The 23,572-nt window shown below is 41.7% G+C and overlaps 1 protein-coding gene across 14 annotated transcripts in view; it reads left to right on the plus strand.

Annotated features, from left to right (window-relative positions):
• Positions 1 to 23,572, plus strand: part of MCTP1 (multiple C2 and transmembrane domain containing 1) — a gene marked incomplete at its 3' end in the record, with an annotated part of 469,528 nt that overhangs the window by 209,028 nt on the left and 236,928 nt on the right. For all 14 annotated transcript variants that reach the window (XM_080678379.1, XM_080678386.1, XM_080678388.1 and 11 more), the window contains exons 3-4: positions 4,865 to 5,007; positions 23,152 to 23,231. In XM_080678379.1, coding sequence (XP_080534505.1) covers positions 4,865 to 5,007; positions 23,152 to 23,231 — 223 coding nt within the window. The remainder of the gene's footprint in view (positions 1 to 4,864; positions 5,008 to 23,151; positions 23,232 to 23,572) is intronic.

Genomic DNA, 23,572 nt, shown 5'->3' on the forward strand with positions numbered 1-23,572 from the left:
TATTGAAAAATTACAGTTCTCTGAAATGCTAGGTTTGGGATAAAATTGATTTAAACTTGCTAATCAGGAGGCTTATTTATTCTGAGAATGGAAACCAAGAGACTCAGCATTGGATGGCTATTTACATTTTAAATAGCTCTAATACTATTTTAAGGGAGGAGAGGCTGCCATCTTGTGTTTGCTGTGTTCAGTGCAGCACAAAAGGAGACACATTCAAAGTTTAGTTCTGTTGGATTTAAATTTAGTTCTGTTGTTCTAACCCAGTGGTTGGCAAACTGCTGCTCGTGAGCCACATGTGGCTCTTTGGCCCCTTGAGTGTGGCTCTTCCACAAAATACCACGGCCTGGGCGAGTCTATTTTGAAGAAGTGGCGTTAGAAGAAGTTTAAGTTTAAAAAATTTGGCTCTCAAAAGAAATTTCAATTGTTGTACTGTTGATATTTGGCTCTGTTGACTAATGAGTTTGCCGACCACTGTTCTAACCGATCACATAAAATGTTGAAGTGCTTATCAGTGACCTGGCTCTGAAAAAAAATAAAAATAAAATATAACATTTAGGACATGTGATTTTTTTCCTACATGAGAAAACATTATATAAACCACCTAATTATTCTTTTTAAGCAATTTGATTTTAGGGTACAGAAATAAACACTTGATATTCTGAATTTTTTGAAGCAAGGAATTAACAATAATAAAATAATTAATAATGTTTACAAATAAGTTCTGAAGTTAATGCTACCTGATAAAATGAATGTTGAAAAGTTGCTCTTGAAAATGACATTAAATAACAAAAGGCTGAATTTTATTTTAGGGCTAGCACCTCCTATTTTCTTCTCTCATATTTACTTGCCTGTTTTAATTTCATTATTACCATAAAATATGTCTTATGAGGGTCATGTTCCAGCTAATGACAATAAAGCACAGGAAAATGCCTGAGAACAAGTGTGCAGTAGTGATGCCTTAACTTTGAATTTGATAAGTGTTAGTGCCATCTTGTGGTTGAATGCAATATTGCAACAAATAAACATAGGCACATGAATTTATTGTTTTAGGGTTTTTGTTCTTTTGTGTTTTGTTTTTGTACCAACAAACTAAAATTTTTGGTATATTTATTAGAGATTAACCACATGTTAATTGCTTGGATTTATTGGGGGTTGTTGTAATAAAATTCCTTGATTTCATTGGGAAGTGTATTACAATAAAAGAACCTCCAAAAACATGTGAAACTTTCTTATCTACAAAATATAATATGGCAGCATTTCCTAAAGAGAGACAGGGGATTCTTAATCTTGAAATATGAGCTTAAGAAAAGTAGGCCCATATGGTCAAAAAAGTCTGGTAAATGCTGCATGTCATGTCCCCATCTTGGAGAGTCCATTTACTTATTTAAAGGCCATAAGGGGAAATTTCCAAAATATATAAAAGAACATACACAGGAAGAAAATAATCAAATTAAAAATGGATTGAGAGATAACACACACTGAAATAAAACTGCTAGAATAAAAAGAAAATGGGCAGAGGACCTGAATAGACACTTCTCCAAAGAGGACATGCCGATGGCCAACAGACATGTGAAAAAATGCTCAACATCACCAATCATCAGAGAGATGTGAACTAAAACCACAATGAGATATCACCTCACACCTGTCAGAATGGCTACCATCAACAAATCAACAAATGACAAGTGTTGGTGAGGATATAGAGAAAAGGAAACCCTCATACACTGCTGGTGGGAATGCAGGCTAGTATAGCCACTGTGGAAAACAGTATGGAGTTCCTTCAAAAAACTAAAAATGGAGTTGCCTTTTGACTAGTCCCAGTTCTGGCAATATATTCTAATAATCGCAAAACAACAATCAGAAAGAATATATTCACCCCTATGTTCAGAGCAGTATTATTTATAATAGCTAAGGTCAGGAAACAACCCAAGTGCCCATCAGTAAGTGAGTGGATAAAAAAGATGTGGTACAGTTACACAATGGAATACTATGCAGCCATATAAAAGAAAGGACCTCTTACTTTTTGCGACAGCATGGATGGACCTGGAGATCATCATGCTGAGCGGAATAAGCCAGTCAGAGAAAGACAAATGCCATATGATCTCGCTTATATGTGGAATCTAATGAACAAAATAAACTGACAAACAAAATAGAACCAGAGGTATGAATACATGAAACAAACTAACAGAGGATGGGGGAGGATGAGGGTACTGGATGGAGGAAGGTGAAGAGATTAGCCAAAGAAAATATATGCATAGCCCATGGACACAGACAACAGTGTGGTGAAGGCCAGAGGAAGGAGGGGCAGGAACTGGATGTAGGTGAGTAAAGAGAAGGAAATGGGGGATATCTGTAATAGTGTCAACAATACATTTTTAAAAGGCTATAGAAAACAAATCCATTTAATTTTGTTTTAAACCAGCATTTTCCAAATACGCTTGACCACTGAATTCTTTTTTTTAATGCTAATAATACCTATTCATGTCATCAGATAATAAATTGCTGAAATAAGTTTGGAAAATCACTTTTAAACATAGATTACATGCAAAATTTTTACTCACTCTCAAACAGTGTCTTCCAATTCCATAAGTTGTAATCATAAGCTGAAGGTTTTGAACTATTAAGGACTCTAAGTCACTAAAGGTCCCCTAAGTTAATAACTTGAAAACAATTAGAATATTTTAAAGAAAGATGACTATTAAAAATATTAAATTTTAATGATAGTCCCAGAGGGCTAATCAATGGTTGCAAAGAGAAGTATAGCAAATTTTATCCTATGGAGTCAAAACAAAGTGAGGAAAGTCAGGTGATTGGCTCCCATGAGTGTGCATATAACTCTGTCACTCCTATAATTATGACTATGAAATTTGCTAACATAAATACTATCTCCAATCCAGGTCATCCTGTGGCCAAATCTGCACATTAATAAAATATTTCATTATCATAACTTGTTTTCAGAGTCCTGAAAACATCCTTTCTCTTTCTATTATACCAATCCTTGAGATCTTTGTGCCTGTCACAGGCTAAAATATCTATCCCTAATCCTTAACGCTTAGACCTACTCTTGTTAGCTGGATTGTTATTTCTTCAGGCTATGGGATATTTACTGCCTCAAATGGTCAAATGGCATCATGGATATGATGAGAAGTTCTGATTCTGTACTAAGTACTGAAGATTTTATAAAAGTGACCCCAAAGGCTCTGGTATTATAGAGCTTATAATATTTTAGCAGGTAGTAGTAGTATGTCGATGCTTTTCAAAATGAAAGACAATAAATGGTCTAGGCCACAACTGGGAAAATACAAATGGGTACATGGATTTTAATAACCCTCAATATATGTTTTACAACACTCTCAATTCCCAGGGTTCTCAGCCCTAAGTTGGGAACTGCTGTTAATAATAGTCATTTTAGGTACTGAACATTTTTATTGCATTGAGTTCCCTAACGAATACATTAAAACAGGTTAAGGTGATATAGCTTGCATTTACATTTATAAATACTTTTTAAAGTTTGTACCATAATGATAAAATTAAACTACCCGAATGGGAATTTCACATGGGAAATTGGGGTCATTATTTCATTATGCTCAGGTCTACTAGTAGATGCATAAAAAATAAGGCATTACATTTATTTGAGGAATGTGGAGAGTTTTGAGAGAGCCTCCAAGAGATTCAATAAGAAAAGCCAAATCCTATAAGGCACCTTACGTTAACCATAGATATTTATGTGTCATTGAGATTAGTGGAGTGTAAAGGAGGGATATAGATAGTGAGTTTAAGGAGATCAGTATCATAATTGTAATGCCAATATTCATATGGTGCTTTTCAGTTTTCATAGGCCCACTCATATTTTCCTTTAAATTATATAAACATAGTTATCAACTATAACTTCAGTTTGGGGAGAAAACTGAAAAATCAAACAAAATTTTATTATAAGGACCTCGTATAAAGAGCTATTTCCTGAAGATGAAGGTTGTTACACACTGGAATGATTTACTTGGGGTCATATGATACACCTTCTGTATGAATTCTTAATAAGGACATAGACTCATTAGGCCAAGACTGGTCTCATTCAGCAGTCAAAATGGGAAATGGTATAATACCTGTGTAAGTATGTAAAGGCCCTTCTCTCTTGCAGGTGTAGTAGAAAAGGCACAAGCATTAGAGTCAAATAGTCTTGGTTGCAATCCTAACCATCCTTTGCTAGCTGTGTGTCCATAAGCAACTTACTTGACAGCTCTGATTTTCTTTATTATTTTGGGAGCTTGGGAGATGTTAAGGGATAATCTCCAGAGCACTTCATAAACATTTGTTCCCTTCCCCCTGATTCCTTCCTCTGAGACCTTCATTCCTTCCTAACATTCTAAAACTGAAACTTCTGAGCAAAAGAAAATATGGAACCAAGGATGAAATTAAAGCCCAATTTGAGACTCATCTTTTCCTAATTAAGCCCATTAAACTAGTATAAAATTTTAGCAGCATCTGTAAGTCTAAAACTACTTAAATCAGCTAAGATTATGAATCATCTTTTTTAGAGTTAACCAGATGATACCAAGAGAAATGTCAGATTAATTTCTACCATTTATAACATGAATTACATTTACATATGCAACATGCAATAGAGTTTTTTAAAATACCAGAACAGGGTTACAGTATTGAGTACAGAAGATTGATAATAATTATTATTATTATAATAAATAATTTACTGTAACTTTAATATTTCAGGAAAATACTCTTAAACCTTATTTTCCAGGTGCTAAGCTTTGTTTTTTATTCCTTGAAATACTTGCTGGTGAGTAGATGAGCTATTCTTTTGCTTCCATAGAAAAGCATAATTAACATGGATCAATCTGCTTTTCTTTAACAGGGACAAGTGACCCATATGTGAAGTTTAAAATTGGAAGAAAAGAAGTTTTTAGAAGTAAAATAATACACAAGAACCTCAATCCTGTGTGGGAGGAGAAAGCGTGTATTCTTGTCGATCATCTCAGAGAGCCATTGTATGTGAAGGTGAGCCATTTATTTGTTTTTCTCTAATGCAATTTGACATAAAAAACCCTGTTTAATGGCTTTTTGTCCTGTCTCTCTGTCTGACAAGATTTTTCACCAGAGATATAGTCTGCTGTGCACAATTCTAACCTGTGAATGATATGATAAAAATGAGATCGAGGGGAGGGGGAGGAGTGGGAGCATGTCTCTTCAGGACAGTACTATTGCCAGTCAGTCATTTAGGAGGATTATGAAGTCCACTTCTTCCTACTTTGTGTGGTCGACTGGTTTAGTGCACTTTGGGAACATATGCAAACAAGTGTCCATGTAAGCTAGCAATAAGGAAAGCTTACACAGAACCCAGCCTTTCTGATTAAGAATGATATCAGGGCATCTACCAGTCCTGATTGCAAATCAAACACTTTACATGGAAAACAAGAAAGGTAAAGATAATAGGGGGAGAAATACTAATATTCCTGTCTCTATTATATTATCAAAGATGAAAAAAGTCTGTTCTCTAGTTGAATGTAGTTTTTTAAAGAAGGATTTAAGGAAAGGGTTAACAACCCTAATTCCTTGCTTTATTTTCATACCTGACTTTCCTTTAATTCATATATCTAGGTACATATATTCCTTTTGTCTCCTATGTTCTGATGACCTGTTCAGTGACTAAACCTTTTTCTATCTTTTCTACCACACGCCTCATCCTTTTCTCTAAATTGTCACAACTGGCACATGAGCCAAAAATCTCATATCATCGCTCTTTCAGCAGTCTCTGGACATCCTCCTTTCCCTCAACTCTTCATTTGTATTGCTTCCAGTTGTTTCTCTTCTCCACATAAAAAAAAAAAAAGTAGTCAAGGTTTTATTAAACTCATAGCATGACAATTTATAAGATCAATGAATAGAGAATTTCCTAAGTCTACAGTTGATAAGTTTCTAGAATTCATTATGGGGAGAATAGACCTATTTCACATAAGAAATAGTCTCAAGTGGATATTAACTAAAGAAAATCAAACAGAATTAGTGAGCTGTACTTTAATATATACTATGTGGTGGCATAAGAATTATTGCGAGAGTATTCATCACCAACTCCTCCCACCAAAGAGATGACCTTCAGGGTCAAAGATGTTTCTCCCTTGCTCCACACTTCTAGAAGGAAAGAAATGTCTACATGAGAAAAAAAAAAAAAAAGAAATACCTTCATAATAAAGTACTGAAATCAGAGATGAAAAAATAATTTAAGAGAGACAAGTGGAATGTAAAGGAAATTTTCTTTCTAGGGAGGTTTAGAAGAGATGAGTTAGAACAGCTACAATCATGAAGAAAATGGGTTTAAAAAGAGATCAGGGGTGAATAAGGACAGCACTGGGACAGGTGGATCTCATTTAACGTCCCTAAGAGAAAAATCAGGGGAATAAAAGGAGTAACTTTTATTTACCTTTGTTGTGGATCTGTTTCTTTAATGGGATACTACACTATGACAGATGGATCACCAGTCTTTACAAGCGTTACAAATGAACTTACCAAAATTACAGTAGATATTGGTTGAGTTCTTTCACTTTTCTCAAATTTCAGAGGGAAGGTAGGGGAGGGTGGGGGTAAGGAGAAGAGATCAACCAAAGGACTTGTATGCATGCATGTAAGCCTAACCAATGGCCACAGACAACAGGGGGGTGAGGGCATGAGTGGGGGAGATAGGGAGGGTAATGGGGGAATAAGGACACATATGTAACACCTTAATCAATAAAGAAATTTAAAAAAAAGAATGAGTATTAATCTATGTAAAAATCCAAATGTCAAAATGCTAATTTCAAAAGAAATCTCCTAATTGGGTCAAAAAGAAATTAAAAACAAAAAAATGATGGGAAAAAATTGTCTAGGTGTAAGAGAGCAAGAATATACACACACACAGATACACTTGTCCTATCAATGGAGACAGTGACACTGTGTGCAGATGAATGACACACTGTGAGCACAGAAGCTGGGAGAGAGCACCCAAGGGTTGCTTTTCTTTGTCTACTACTTTGAGTTCTCGGTGTACAACATTAAGTAGCCATGGCTTCACTTCTACCGTACAGAAGATACAGTGAATTGTAAAAGTTTTTAAGTTATACAGGAATCACACTGGCCTCTCAAATACTAGTACTGTTGTAGTGTAACCCCCATCTTACAAAGGATGCCTCAAAAAAAGGTCGAATTATGGAGTCATTTATTAAAAGCCGATGACATACGAGGGAGCAAAAGCGCTCCAGACCTCGCAGCCCCGAACAGCTCGCCACATCTGGCTTATATTGACAGAATATCACAAAGGTATTGATTACATCGTTGGGTCTGGAATGAGGAACCTGTTTCGCGAAAAAGCATTTTTACAGAAGCAGAATTTGAGCAACTTAGTTATCTAAAGTATCTACGAATCACTGAATCAACAGAAACGCATTATCTGGGACCACCTGGACAATTTAGAATAATTGTGCTGTCCAGATTCCGGGACCACTGAGTCAACCAAAATTCAGTTATCTGTAGCTACTGAGACAATTTAGGATCACTATCTGTCCTGGGTCCCAGAGGAATGTGCTTCGATGACCTGTGAGATCACAATCAATGGGATATTCAAAGCACCTTCAATGGAGTTTTCAATCATACATAAGTTCAGAAAATCAAAATAACTTTTAAATGAGTACAGAACCCAAAACAGCAAGGTTAAAATATTAAACAGCAATTTTTACCCAAGTATGGTTGCTACCATACTTCATTCCCCACTGGTTTTATGTGCATGAGTTAAATCATGGACTCATCCTTATTAGTTAGGGGATTGTACTGCCCCCTAACTTCAAGTAGTTTGACTGCATTAATTTTTCTAAACTACCTGCTTGGCACAATTAGTTTTCTATATACTCACCCCACCTCCTTTAAGGGCATTCTCTGTTCTGTTCCTGCTCTCCTGTCCCCTAGCACATCTAGCCCTACTTGGCCCTGGACTTTCTCACTGGCTAGCAAAAATGTTCTTAAAGTTACCAAGGCCCCTAGTACCACGGTCCCCATTAGTACTGTCCTCACTGAAGTCCAATTCCCCTCCTGCAGGCGTCGAGTCTCCTCCTGGCCTGCATGGAGCCCAGGCTAGGGATTTCACTGGTGAGGCCGCTGGTTGCCAGGATCCAGGCCGTTTCCTGGTGCAGGAGCTGGGAGTGGTGTAGCCAGGTCTGGACGCCATCTACTTTAACAGCCGTGGGCATGCTCAGAATAACAGTGTAGCGTCCCTTTCAGGTTGGGGTGAGTCCTTGGGCAGTGAACTTCTTTACCCACACCGAGTCCCCGGGCTGGAAGGGATGTACAGGGTCCGTGGTGGGCACTGGCAGTGCATTTCGAACAAGCTTGTGGGTGGCTCTCTGGGTATACTGCAGAGCCTGTAAGGACTTGAGCAAGGAATGGTTATGAATTCCAGCTTTCAGTTTCTCCTTGACCCTGGGAAGGATGGGGGAAGGTCTACTATACATGATCTCAAAAAAGGGGGGAACCCCTCCTGGTAGGGGGTACACCTGGCCCATAAGAGGGCGAAGGGCAGGAGGTTGGTCCAGTTTTCACCGGTTTCTAGGACAAATTTAGTTAAAGTACTTTTCAGAGTCCTGCTCATGCCTGTCCTGAATTTTGTGGCTGGTATGCACAATGGAGTTTCTAATTTATGCCTAAGGCTTGAGCTATACTTTGAGATACCTTGGCTACAAAGGCGGGCCGTTATCTGATCCTATGACTACTGGCAGCCCGAATCCAGGTATAACCTCCTGGAGTAATTTCTTGACTACTATAGAGGCAGTTTCTGTCTTAGTGGGGTATGCTTCAACCCAACCCGAGAAGGTGTCTATGAGAACTAGCAGGTACTTGTACCCTGATGCTGGTGGCTTAATCTCTGTGAAATCCACCTCCCAATGCTCTCCTAGGGAATTTCCCCAGGGCCCAAATTCCCAGGGGGACCCTCTTACCTTGCTTAGCAGTGCACAGACAGTACTTCTAGTGACTATGCTTTTAATTATCTTATCTAAGCTTGGTATATAGTACCTGCCTCGCAGAAGTCCAGAAGTCTTGGTGACGCCTAGGTGGGTAGCCTGGTGTAACTGGGCAACTTAACGTCTGACCTAGAGCCTCTGGGACCAACAGTCTGTCATCTGTAGGGTCCACCAACCATGTGGTCCTTTGATGGCTTGCTTCTGTTCTGCCAATTCCTCCTCTTGTTTGGTGTAGGAGGGGGTCTGTCGTAGGTCCAGATCCGGTAGGGTTACTAAGACTTGTAAAGGCCCCACTGGTTTTTGGGCAGCTTCCTTGGCAGTTAGGTCTGCGGCTCTATTTCCTCTGGCTTCAATCGTCTCCCCTTTCTGATGGCCTTTGCAGTGCACTATTGCAACTGCCCTTGGGAGCCAGATGGCCTCTAATAAGGCTAAAATCTCTTCCCTATTTTTAATGTCCTTTCCGGCTGAAGTTGGTAACCCTCTTTTCCGGTGGATGGCACTGTGTCCCCATCGAAGGGCCTGGATTAAGGCCAAAAGTTTAGCTTTTTGTACTGATGTCCCCCTGTTAAGGGACTGTGCCCAAATGGTGTGGTCCAGGGTGACTACGCTGCCCCTGCATATCGGATCCCATCCTGAACATAACTGCTCCCATCCGTGAACAGTACCTCGTCTGGTCATATAGCGGGACATCTGTCAGGTCTGGGCGAGCTGTTTGTACTGCGTCTGTTTCCTCTATGCAGTCATGAATGGGTTCCTCCGGATCATTATCTGGGAGCAGGCTGGCAGGGTTGATGGCCAGTGTCTTATGGAACCGGATACGGGGCTGGTCCAGGAGAAGAGCTTGGCACTGGGTGATCCTGGTGTTTGACATCCATCTCTCCGGAGCACCTTGAAGGAGGGCCTCCACAGCATGGGGTGTTGTCAGGGCTAGTTCCTGGCCCAGAGTCAGCTTATCTGCCTCCTTTACCAGCAGTGCTGTGCCGGCCACTGCCCGGAGGCACGCTGGCCACCCTGCTGCCATGGGGTCTAGTCTCTTAGATAGATAGGCTACAGGTCTCTTCCAGGGACCTAGAGTCTGAGTGAGAACTCCTTTGGCAATGCCCCTTACCTCACTCATGTAGAGATGGAAGGGCTTCCTGACGTCTGGCAAGGCTAGGGCAGGTGCTGAGACAAGAGCCTTCTTTAGCTCCTCAAAGGCCCGTTGTTCCACTTAGGTCCAGTTCAGCGGCTGCATTCCCCCAGTACTTGAGTATAGAGGTTTAGCAATCTCTGCGAACCCCGGTATCCACAGGCGGCAGTATCCAACTGCCCCTAGGAATTCCCAAACCTGCTTCTTGGTTGTAGGTGCGGGGATTCGTAAGATTGCCTCTATTCGACTGAGGGAGAGGGTCCGTCTGCCTTTGCTAATGTTGTACCCCAGGTATGTGACATCAGAGGAGCATAACTGTGCCTTCTTGGCTGACACCCGGTAGCCTAATGCTTGTAGGGTGCCTAACAGGCCCTCAGTGGCTTGTCAGCAATTTTCCTCAGTATCTGCTGCCAGTAGATCATCTACATACTGGAGTAGGGTGCATTCCAGATGCTCCTGCCTAAAGGCAAGTAGGTCCGAGCTCAAGGCTTCATCAGAAAGGGTGGGAGAGTGTTGAAACCTTGAGGCAGTCTAGTCCATGTCAATTGTTCTGAGAATCCACCCTCTGGGTCATTCCACTCGAATGCAAAGATAGGCTGGCTAACCAGGGCCAGGGGTATGGTGAAGAAGGCATCCTTTAGATCTAAGACCGTGTAGAATTGTCTCTCTGGAGGCAGAAGACTTAGCAGAGTGTAAGGGTTCGGGACCGTGGGATGTATAGTCTCAACCCTCTTGTTCACCTCCCTTAGGTCTTATACTGGCCTGTAGTCTTTAGTTCCAGGCTTTAAAACTGGAAGCAAGAGGGTATTCCAGGGGGACTGGCAGGGAATTAGAATTCCCGCTTCCCGCAGCCGGCAAATGTGTTTGGCAGTTCCCTTCTTTGCTTCAAAACTCAGGGGGTATTGCCTTACCCGGGCTGGAGTGGCAGTGGCTTGCAATTGGACTACTACAGGAGCTTGATGATTTGCCAACCCTGGGGGGTTGTTTTCTGCCCGGGCCATGGGATAGAGACGCTGTAACTCCTCCAAGTAGGTAGAGGGCTCATGTTCTTCACCTGGTGTCACTTTTTCCATTTCCTGCAAGGTATATTCCTTTGAGAGAGGACAGGTTAAAAGAATAAAGGGCAGGAGAGGATGCAACCGGACCTGGGTTCCTTGGATCCACAGTGAGGTGTGCTCCGTCCCCCTCAAAGGATATGGTGGCTTGTAGCTTCTGTAAGATGTCACGTCCAAGCAGGGGGTATGGGCATTCTGGCATGACCAGAAATGAATGCGTTACTGTGTTCCTTCCGAGGTCCACAGTCCTCTTTTATGTCCAAGGAAAACAGGCAATTTGTCCAGTGGTTCCCTGGACTGATGTCTTCTTGGAGGTTACAGGTCCCATCGGCTCTGTCAAGACTGAATAGGCTGCCCCAGTGTCCACCAGGAAATTAACAGGTTTGCCCCCCACTTGTAAGGTTACCCTGGGCTCCTGGGGGTTTAATGGAAAGGAGCCCCCGCCCCGACAGTCCTCTTCCTCTAAGTTAAAGATCCTTGGAGTCTGAGTCTCCCCTTTTGCTTCCCTGGCTAACCTGCCAGGACATTCTCTTTCAGTGCCCCTGCTTCCTGCAATAGGCATACTAATTCCTTCCTATTTGCTACTGGCCTTTTCTTTCTTTCTACATTTCTCTTTTCCTTCTCCTCACATACACAAACCTTCACAAATCTCACAATTTCAAATTAGCCTTCAAACCTTCTTTCTATGTCCTTCAAAAATGCATAACCATGCCTCAAACCTTCCATTGAGTATTTCTAAACATGTCTAGCAAAGAAAAGGCACGGGGGAGGAGGGAGCAGGCCCAGCAGCATGTTCCCAGGCCTCTAGCCACTAGAATTTTTCCTAGAGATAAAGATCTCAGTTTCTGATAAGCCTGAAAAGGGGAATGGGGGAATTTCTAGCTGCCGCCTTTAAGCCCCCTAACAGAACACGGTGAAAAGTGTCCAAGGAGTCGCCGGGGTTTCATTGGGGCTCAGGGAGTCACAAGGGAATTTCCCTCCTTGCCGCTGCCTCCAGCTGGAGGGGATGGGCGCCAGGTGGGCAGAGGCAGGGAGCACGGCGCGGGTCCGAGGTGGCGAATGGAGGTGCTCCCACCAAGGGAGAAGGCGTTTTCATCTGGCAGTCCTCTCTGTGTTCCCACTGGGAAAAGCACTTGCCTCTTGCCAATGAAGGTGGCATGGGGGAACCGGTGACCCTTACACTGCAATCAGACTCCCTGACCTCTCTGAAAAGCCCCTCTGCTTGAGTGTGTTTCCATTAAAAAGTACTGATTTTAAAAACTAATAACTTAAGAGCTGCCACACACACAAGGACCAAGTGGCCCACAAAACATTCTCCTTTCCCTCTGAAGGTTTTACAATGTATTGTAATCATTAACCATATTAAACTCAAATGGCCAATTGAGACAAACAGTTCTGAGACCGTTCCTCCACCACTGATTAAGACTAGGTGGCGGCAGGTGTCAGAAATAAGATTCATTTAGTTTTTGAGCTTTCTGGGCAGACTTGGTGACTTTGCCAGTTCTGGCTTCCTTCTTATAAATAGTGAACTTTAGAATTTGGTCCCTGCTTTAAACCTTTTCGGACCACAATTGTTACAACTTCATACCTTCAAATTAATAAACATAGACAGAAATGTTATTAGTTAGGTGGGCCGATTTCACCTCTGACAGAGAGCAAGCACCCCTGGGAAAAAGGAATCCTAGTGGCCACTCGGGGCGGTTTGCTATGTGTCAGAGCACTCAGCCTTAAATAAATTAAATGTTTCTTTTTTTCTCACAGACTTCCACACTTACATGAACAAATAATTATACCCAGGCAGACAAACAAAATATCAAACAAGCATCTGTACTTACACCCTTTCAGTGAACAAGTACTCTTACAGTCTTGGGGTCTGAGCAGATAACAGGAACACTGCCCAAGTCCCCTGATGGGGGCCTAGCAAGAACAGACATGGGGGCCTCCCTTTCCCACATCCCAGGACAGGATTCTCGACCCATGTTTCAGCAAAACAGAAATGGCACTCATGTTGGACAAAGGAAACAAGACTAATAGATGCAACAAACAGATAAATGCCCCATCCCACAACCTAAGGAGTTTCTTGGGAACTTGGTCCATCTCCCATAATGAGGGTGGGGCCAGAAGGGGCAGCGCAGGGAGACTGAGGGTTCAGGAAGCGAACACCCTGAGGGAGGGGAGGGCGTGCAAACGCCACCGCCACCCCTTTTTCTGGCTCCGCTGCCACCGCCACAGGCCAGTGGGCGGGACCGGTGTGTGTGAAGGAAAAAAGGTTAAAACCACTCCGGAGTCCGCCAGGGACTGTGAGGGGAAAGTCATCCTGCACTCAGGCGTTGACCTGGGAAAAAGAGTGCTTAGTCGGGGAGGGGCAGGTTACACACAGAGGGTTATTTCAGGAGAGGTAAAACCCTGCAAGGAACCTTGATAAAAAGATCAGTAATCCAGTCACACAGTCAAAGGTTAAACAGGAAGGGAAGAACCACTCAGTGTCTCCCAAAAGGATTTCAACAACCTGACAAAACCTTTACAAATCAAAACTCAACGATTATTACACACAGGGCCCACACACGAGACAAAAACAATCCAGGAAGCAGGAGTGACCATTGACGTCTCAGGGCACTTCTGGGATGGGGAAGTCCCGGCTGCGTCTAGCCCTTCCCGCCATCCCCAGATGACCGGTCCACCAGTAAACCAAGATTCACCTCCAGGAGGGTTTCCAGGACTCCGAGACAAATTTTTTTAGGGATGTGCCAACGTTCCCTGTCCGCTCACTGGATTCGAAGGGAAGTTCTCCGGGGCCCTGGGATGTCTCAGGGTGCGCACCCCCTAGAGATCCCTCAGTCTCCACGACCGGCCCAGGGGAGACTGGCCTCCCATGGCGTCCGGACCAGCGCCCCCTAGTGGCGGATCTCGCTGGGGCCTCCAAATGTTGTAGTGTAACTCCCATCTTACAAAGGACGCCTCAAAAAAAGGTCGAATTATGGAGTCATTTATTAAAAGCCGGCGACATTCAAGGGAGCAGAAGCGGTCCAGACCTCGCAGCCCCGAACAGCTTGCCACATCTGGCTTATATTGACAGAATATCACAAAGGTATTGATTACATCGTTGGGTCTGGAATGAGGAACCTGTTTCGCGAAAAAGCATTTTTACAGAAGCAGAATTTGAGCAACTTAGTTATCTAAAGTATCTACGAATCACTCTATCAACAGAAACACATTATCTGGGACCACCTGGACAATTTAGAATAATTGTGCTGTCCAGATTCCGGGACCACTGAGTCAACCGAAATTCAGTTATCTGTAGCTACTGAGACAATTTAGGATCACTATCTGTCCTGGGTCCCAGAGGAATGTGCTTTGATGACCAGTGAGATCACAATCAATGGGATATTCAAAGCACCATCAATGGAGTTTTCAATCATACATAAGTTCAGAAAATCAAAATAACTTTTAAATGAGTACAGAACCCAAAACAGCAAGGTTAAAATATTAAACAGCAATTTTTACCCAAGTATGGTTGCTACCATACTTCAGTACAAACACAAAATGATCATATTTTATTTTATGTATTATCTTATGCTTTTTAATATGCTTTGATATTTTTATTTGATTTTCATTTTCTGTTAATTGCATAGGGCTTCTTTTGGGAAAAAAAAATCCCTAAATTTTTGCTTTATTTTTTTGTTTCATTTTATTCACTTTTTGCCTAACCTTGGACACACAAGGATCTAAATAAAATACATTGGTAGAAATGATATTTGAAGTTAGTAGAATTTCATGAAAATTGCATCATTTTCAAGGTCTCCACACAGCCTTGTGTTGTTGACTGACTTGATTTTAATATGATGCCCACATCCTCCATGAGGGGAGATTAATCTTGCCTGAAAGATTTCTTAGGGACTAACCAATTCTGCAGTGACAGGGAATATGAAAATGTACCCATGAACTGGATGGTTATGAAATATTAAGTGCACTACTTTCCCAGATTTCTAGTCAGAGGAAAAAAGAGTCCATGTCTACCCTGGGGTCTGATTTCTGTCGATGGAGAGCTCACCAAGGGAAATACTAGTAACACAGGTTACAAAATCACATTAAAGTTTCAGTGCTTGTACTGAAACTTCCTAGTAAAAACAGATTTTTTTTTTCCCAAAAAAATTCTGGTACTGGATTTCTGCACAAAATAAATAAGATTATACTTTGCAATTGGTTGAGATTTGTATAGCTTTTAGTTTTAATGGAAGGAAAATATTCCTTCCATTCTGAATGCCTTCACAGTAAGGGCAGGAGGTGAAAACTAGTCTGGAGGAAGGGACTAAAAAATAATTTATAATAAGGTAGGAGTAGAAGTAGGGAGTTAAAATGTGGTACTTCTAACTGAGACGGGAGCCTCTGGAGCCTGCTCTGTATCCTCAGGGATGCTCTGGCACATCTTAAACAATGGGGTAAATTCAGCATCCATTTCCACTGAATTGAATTAAAATTCTCCATTGTCATTTCCCTGACTCTGTTATCTAAGGTACACAGTGAAAACCCAGAGTTTTAATGGAAGAGAGAGAAATACTATAAAGGGGGAAATGTTTGTGTAAATTGTTGCTTGTTTGGCCTAATCATGAGCTTGAAACCGGGGTATTAAATTGGAGTGCTCTCTGGAATAATAGAAAAATTTTGATACTTAGGAAAACAGTTCCATCAGGGGCTATATTACTGTTTCTCAGATTGTCATTTTAACAAAAGTGGTAGTTCCTTAAATAACGCATGTCTGTTTAAACTTAAGATAAAAGATTGAAAAGGTAGTATATGCTTGGTTCAATTAAAGGACCACCTTACTGTCTTATGTAAAATTATTCCTCAGTAGGTTTTAAGGGCCCTAAAAGGATGTCATATACCAATAATCTCCCACCCTAGCTGTACATAAGATTATCCAGAAAGCTTTAAAGAATCTAGATATTTAAGTCTCTTTCCTAAAGATTCTGATTCAGGACCTAGGAAGGGGTGGGCAAACTTTTTGACTCGAGGGCCACAATGGGTTCTTAAACTGGACCGGAGGGCTGGAACAAAAGCATGGATGGAGTGTTTGTGTGAACTAATATAAATTCAAAGTAAAGGAGCGGAGGGGAGAGCAAGAGAACCCTCCGCTCTTTCGGCTCCGCGGGCTGGAAAGAACAGCCGAACGGGCCGGATCGGGCCGTAGTTTGCCCATGGCTGAATAGAGTCTATGTTTCTGTGTTTAAAAACAACAGCAATAGTTTATTTTGATGCACTGCTTAGGTTTAGGGAGTCACATTTCTAGACATTTAAATGGAAACAATTGAATACTTGGAATGGAAATATGTTTGCAGCCATAAACCACTGAGAACCCAGAAGAAATTATTCTGAAGTTAGACAATGTTGGTATTATCTTAGATGTGTGTTTTTGTTTGTTTGTTGTTGTTTTTTTTGCAAGATTCAAAAACCCTTCCTAAATGCATGAATCAAGAATCTCCACTATTATAGATTTTAAAAATCTATAAGAAAACAAAACAAAGAAACAAACAAAAAACATGATTGTGCTTGCTTTTGCGTTATGGGCAAAGAACATGTGAGGTTATTGAGTCTTGGGAAGAATCTAGAGTCACATCATAGCTGCCATTTACTCAGCATTGTTTTAGTGCCTGAGCTATTGTATCTCATGTATCCTGATAATAACCCTACAAGTAAGTAACTGCTATCATCTTCTTTTTTTATTATTTTTTAACTTTTATTAGGTTTATTGGAGTGATATTGGTTAATAAAATTACATAGATTTCAAGTGAACAATTTTATAATACACATCCATATATTGCGTTTGTGTGTTCACCACCCAAAGTCAAATCTCCTTCCTGTTAGGGTCGGGCAGGTGACACGGGCTGTGAAATTCACAACTAAAAGAAGAGATACAGAGAGGAAGTTTATTTTACCTTCCACTAAGGAAAAGGGTTGGTGCATTGCTAATCAATACAGGACAAGAAACAAAAAGCAGCTTCCCCTTTTAAAGGGTAATGGCTACTGTTGCTAGGTGACAAGTAAGGGAGGATGATTTGGGCTGAAGTGAAGTTTGTTTTTCAGGAGACAGTCTGGACAGATGTCCTAGGAAGGTGTCTTATCAGTATTTTTCCTAAACCTATAAAACATGCTTAGAGCAAAAGTTATGAAGAGTTCAAAAGAGGCCTCTTTGAAGGGAGGGAGTAAAGGAATTTTCTACAACTAGAGACTCCTTGGTGCAAATTATCCCTGAGTTGCAAAAACAGCAGGGAGGAGTGTTATGCAAGAAGGTAGCCTTGAGAGTAGCTTATCTTGTCTTGCAGTTTGAACAGAGGGGCTGTTTGAATCAGAGGAGCTAACAATCTTGGGGTTTAATTACGGGTACTTCTCATAAATTGTGGACGACTACAGCAAAGAAAAAGAAAGGCCTTTTTTTCTGTCCTTACACTTCTGTCACTATATATTTGACCCCCTTTATTCTTTTATACCTTCCTTCACCCTCCCTCCCCCACTTTGTCTCTGGTAACCACCATACTGTTGTCTGTCTGTTTCATCTTCTTTTTATAGGTGAATGAGACTCAGAGGGATGAAGTTTGCTATGTCCACTTAGCAATAAAGCAACATAGCTTCTATTTTTCACTAAAAATGATTAACTGCAATGGCCACAGTTAGGTTTTATTTTGTTTCATTTCTTTGTTTTACAATGTCAGTTCTATTCTTTAGAGTTTAATTATTCTTTTATAGTGAAATGATTATTTTGAAGCTGCCTAGGTATGAAAATGAGTCATGGATATATTTTCTGAGAAGAATCTTATGTCTTGGGTCATATTGTATGATCTGGGTACCTTCTCACTTTCTATTCCCATTAAGCCTTCTTACTTCATTCTACTGCCAGCTTCTCCTATACGAATAGCAGTTCCCATTATTCCCCTACGCTGAGATTTTTTTCTCTATTGCACTTGTGACTACCTAACATGCATTTGTTTATTTTCTGCATCTTTCCCTTATACGGAAGACCCAAGAAATCAAAGACTTTGTTTAAGTGCTATATTTCCAGTGCCTAGAACAGTACTTGGCAAATGGTAGGTGCTCACCAAATATTTTTTTCACATAAATGAATGAATTAAAGAATGAATCATTCAAACTATCAAGTTAAAACTCCCCAAAGCCATAATTACCTAGGAATATTTCAGTCATTTGAGCTAACAAGTCCCCATTCAGGCTGATGCCAGTGGGAGTTGTTTTCTGTTATTTGCATAAAAAAGCATTTTAACTGATCCACAACCTAATTCAGTTTTTATTGGCAGACAATTGAATCAGAAGCTAAACAAATGCATTTATTAGAATATTTGTTATTTTAAACTCATTTGAGAATGAAGAGAGGTGTTACAGAGCCCCCAAGCAATTTCTACCTAAATTTACCTAGTATTTCCAACACAATGGAGTGGAGGGTTCAGGAAAGCCAAGATCTCATTTAATTGTTCACGTTTGAATTCCCAGAACTTCACCCAGAGTGAGTGCCCAAGTTATGTTTGTTAAATTTCTGAAATTCAGTATAACAATATTTGAATCTGACTCCTTCCGATCCTGGGATTTAGGAGAAAGTAACATATCTTTTTAAGTTTTGGATTCATTATCTGCAAAATGGAAACAACACCTTGTTCACTGAGTTGTGTAAGAATTAAATTTAAAAATCTGTGTAATGCATTTAACACAGTGCCTAATATATAGTAAATATATATATAAAAAAAAAAAACATCCATCAGAGTTAACTGTGCATATTGTGTGGTGGGAAAATCTTTTCCTTTTATTTCTTTTCTATGCTCTGTATTTCTGAAGCTCCATCTAAAGCGATGCTCCCTCTGACAAATAGTTTATAGAACTCGAACCAAGTAACCTAGCTAATAATTTCATAATGAATGAATGCTGGTGTTTCCATTTGGTCCCGGGTTTATGCTTTTGCTGATTAATAGGAATTGAGAACTAAAGTAAACATCTAGCATTAAGACAGTAGGAACGATTCTCACCATGAGTAAACAGTTTAAATGTTGAATCACCCAGTCGGGTTGTCTACCCTTAATTAATTCACTGGCTTCACAGCTCTTCACTTCACATGTACGGGTGTACCCCAGGTGTTCTCACTGATTATATTTCACTGTAGTCTCCCCAAGATTTTAAGCCTTAGGATAATACAATTAAAAGAGATTCCACTAGAGAAATTTCTCTAATTTTTTAATGTAAATTTTATGTTGTAAAGTATAGTACTGCAGTCACTTGCAAATACCGAGGTGGCAGTTGCATAGATGTGCAATATGTTCATGTGATATGCCACTGAGTGACGACTAAAGCTCAGATGTGTAATTGATCAAGGAGAATATTTATTGCAGGGGTGCTGTGCTTTCTACAACAAATGTACTCCTGAAAGATTGTAGGTAAATCAAATGACTGTAAATTGAATAATTTAAGAGGCATTAGGGGAACTTATTACTTAAATAAATCCCCTTATGTCTCTTCAAATTTAAAAATCCTTTTATAATGCAGAGTATTAATCTTATCGTTTTAATATTGATTTTTTTCACGTTAAGTTTGTTTACACTGAAGTACACCTGCACTAGGGAAAAAGCAGTAACTGATTCAGGCTGCTGTGGATACTGTTACCTCTGCTTCCAGCTTTCAAACTTGTGCCAAGAATTGGGCACAGGAGCACTGGGCTATGGATTCTCACATCCTGGAGAGTCTATTGGCCTGGGTTGTCCTTTCAAGAGAGAACTTACCTGTTTATGGTCATATACCCCAGTATATGAGTATATGATTTTCTGTTTCAAAAGGTCAAGAAACACAGCTCAAACTTCATCTAGTAGCAATTTTTTTCATCTTAAAAATTTCCTTGACCTCCACTGTTATTTTTTTCCTTTTCAGTCCCTGTTCTTTTCTTTACAACACTTATCAAAATGTGTAATTACCTATGCACTTCCTTGTTTAATATGTGTTTCCTTCACTAAACTGTAAACACTTGACAATGTCAGTTTTGCTCACCACTGTTTTCTCAATGCCTAGCATCGTCTGACACATGATAAGTACTTAATCAATCTTGACTGAGGGAATGAATGAGTAAGAAAAACTTAATAAATAGATAGAAATTAGCCAAGTCCCATTTACTTAGAGAGTTTTTTAGAAAGGGCCCTAACTGGTCTAGCTCTGAGCTCTCTCTCCAATCTCCTTCCACTCTCCATCTTTCTCAATCTGCTTCAACCACAATGGTTTCTTAATAATTATCCTTGAATATGCTAATTGCTTGCTGTTTCCTCCACCTAGAGTGCTCTTTCCTTACTAACATAGGTAAATCTTTGTCAGCACTGGGTCTCCATAGGAACACACTTCCTCCAAGGAGCCTTCCTGAACTCCCTATCTAAAATGACAGTTCCCAACATGCCCCTTAGATTTTTTTCTCCATAGCGTCCATCACTAAACTGTACATGTTCATTTGGGTATTTATTGACTATTTCACCTCTATACATAAGGAAGTCAGGGACAGTGCCTGTCTCATTCACTGTAGTAGGAATAAGAACCATGAAAAGAACAGAGAAGATACTGGATAAATTGTTTTGACAGAAGGAAGAAATGTTCTCTTTTCTTTTCTTGTCCTCTCTGTTGTTAGTCATGTTAACATTATCCCCCAGTCATTGCTTGTGACAATCAATTTAATTTAACTTAACGTTAATATAACATTACAAAATGCTTTGCTTTCTACAACAAATGTACTCATAATATCTCAATTTTCACCTATTTGTATGCTTAAATGATATTGTCCTATAATATCATAGGATTTATCTACAATGACCTGAGGCATATGAAGAACTTGGAATCACATTCTCATCATCTTTAGCTCAGTTTGGAAGACATCTTTGTTGAATTTCTTACAAACTCACTCTGCCTTACAGGAATGCTAATGCCCTTCTATAATGTGGGGAAAGCATTTGAAGTCTGTGTTTCCCACATTTTTAATGATTTATTGTATATTGATGATTTATTGTATTTTATTGTATTGATATAAATCAATAACTTTAAGTAGGAAATTAAATACCATTTTCTTTTAATGCTTCCTGAGATCCTAGTATTACACAGCACAGAGATAAATTTTTAAAAATGAATATTAGGCCCTAACTGGTTTGGCTCAGTGGATAGAGCACCGGCCTGCGGATTCAAGGGTCCCAGGTTCGATTCTGGTCAAGGGCATGTACCTTGGTTGTGGGCACATCCCCAGGAGGGGGTGTGCAGGAGGCAGCTGATCAATGTTTCTCTCACATCGATCTTTCAAACTCTCTATCCCTCTCCTTTCTTCTCTGTAAGAAAATCAATAAAATATATTAAAAAAATAAATAAATATTAGGAAATGACATTGTTTTGGTGACATTGACAAAATACAATCCTCTCTAATAAAGAGGGAATATGCTAATTGACCATCACTCCATCACAAAGATGGCCGCACCCACAGCTGAGGCCAAGTTCCCATAAGGAGCCTTAAGGAGCAATCAGCAGGAACCTGAGGCTATGCCCTCCCTCGTCCCCTTGGGGCTTGACAGGGGACCTCAGGTCGTGTCCCCCCCCCCACCCTGGCATCAAGCTGGGGGACCTCAGGCCGCGACCCCCACCAGGCGGGGCTTGACAGGGGACATCAGGCCGCACCCCCTGCCCTGGCTTCAGGCCAGGGGACCTGAGGCCATGCCCCCTGCCCGGCGGGGCTTGACGGGGGACCTCAAGGTGGGCTTCCCATCCTGGTGCTGGGCTAGGGGACCTCAGGCTGCTCCCACCCCCCAGCGCCAGGCTTGCGGACCTCAGGCTACGCCTCTCACCAGGCAGAGCTTGACAGAGGACTTCAGGCCATGCCCCCCACCTGGCAGGGCTTGACAGGGGACCTCAGGCTGCTCCCCCCACCCCAGCACCAGGCCGGGGGACCTCAGGCCATGCCCCCCACCAGGTGGGCTTGACAGGGGACTTCAGGCCATGCCTCCCACCCCGGCACCAGGCCAGGGGACCTGAGGCTGTACCCCCCTGCCAAGCTGGGCTTGACAGGGGACCTCAGGCCACACCCCCCACCAAACAGGGCTTGACAGGGGACCTCAGGCCATGCCCCTGCCCTGGTGTCAGGCTGGGGGGCCTCAGGCCACGCCCCACACACAGCAGGGCTTGAGAGGGGACCTCAGGCCGTGCCCTCCACCCTGGCATCAGGCTGGGGGACCTCAGGCCGCGCATCCCGCCTTGGCACCAGCCAGGGTACCTCAGGCCACATGCCCCACCCAGCAGGGCTTGATAGGGGACCTCAGGCCTTGCCCCCCCACCCGGCAGGGATTGACAGGGGACCTCAAGGTGTACCGCCAGTGCTGGGTTGGGGGAACTGAGGCCGCTCTCCCTGCCCAGCGGGGCTTGATGGGGGACCTGGGGCTGCACCCCCCCTACCAGTGGGGCTTGACAGGGGACCTCAGGCCATGTCCCCCAACCAGCAGGGCTTGACAGGGGATCTCAGGCCATGTCCCACACCTGGAGGGGTTGATGGGGGACCTCAAGGCATGCCCCCACCCCATCTGGGGGACCTCAGGCCACACACCCCATCCTGGTGCCAGGCCAGGGGACCTGAGGCTACGACCCCTGCCAGGCAGGGCTTGACAAGGGTGGGACTGGCTGGGTCTGGATCTAGCCCAATGGGGGTGGGGTGGGCAGGGACTTGAACCTGTGTCCCGTGGTGTGCCCCAGACTCTGACAGGAGGAAGGTTTTCATATACATTTTACTGATTTTCTTTCATCTCTGACACTTCTATTATAGAGAAAGGGCAAAGCAATATTAAATTATTTCCTCTAATTAATACCCTTTTAATGTGCATGAATTTCATGCACCGGGCCACTAGTATTTTATAATCAAGATGCTTTCATTTAAAGCTTATTTTGGAATTTTTATAATAACGTCTTCTTTTTGGCTTCTTAGGTATTTGACTATGATTTTGGACTACAGGATGACTTTATGGGCTCAGCCTTTCTGGATCTCACACAGTTGGAGTTGAACAGGTGATCTTTGAACTGTCATAATATCACTACACCTTGTTAGGAAGCTGGGCCAGTGTAATAAACAATGTCAGCAGAGCTGGCTTCTAGTCGCTGTTCAGTCATGTGTAGTTGTGAGCCCTCATGCTAGGCAGACTTTCTTAAGTACATTTTTCTCATCAACCCAATGGAAATAAAAACATCTTCCCTGACTATCTTACTCAACAACAACCATTCAACAGAAAAATTCTTGGATGCCTGCTTTGTCCCCCCAGCACAGTGCTAAGTACCAGGAATCTAGAGATAAATGACACATTCCTTGCTCCTGCATTGCTTGTACGGTTGTAATGGGGCATAAAGAAGAT

Source organism: Plecotus auritus, assembly GCF_963455305.1.
Source record: "Plecotus auritus genome assembly, chromosome: 7".
Classification (NCBI taxonomy): domain Eukaryota; kingdom Metazoa; phylum Chordata; class Mammalia; order Chiroptera; family Vespertilionidae; genus Plecotus; species Plecotus auritus.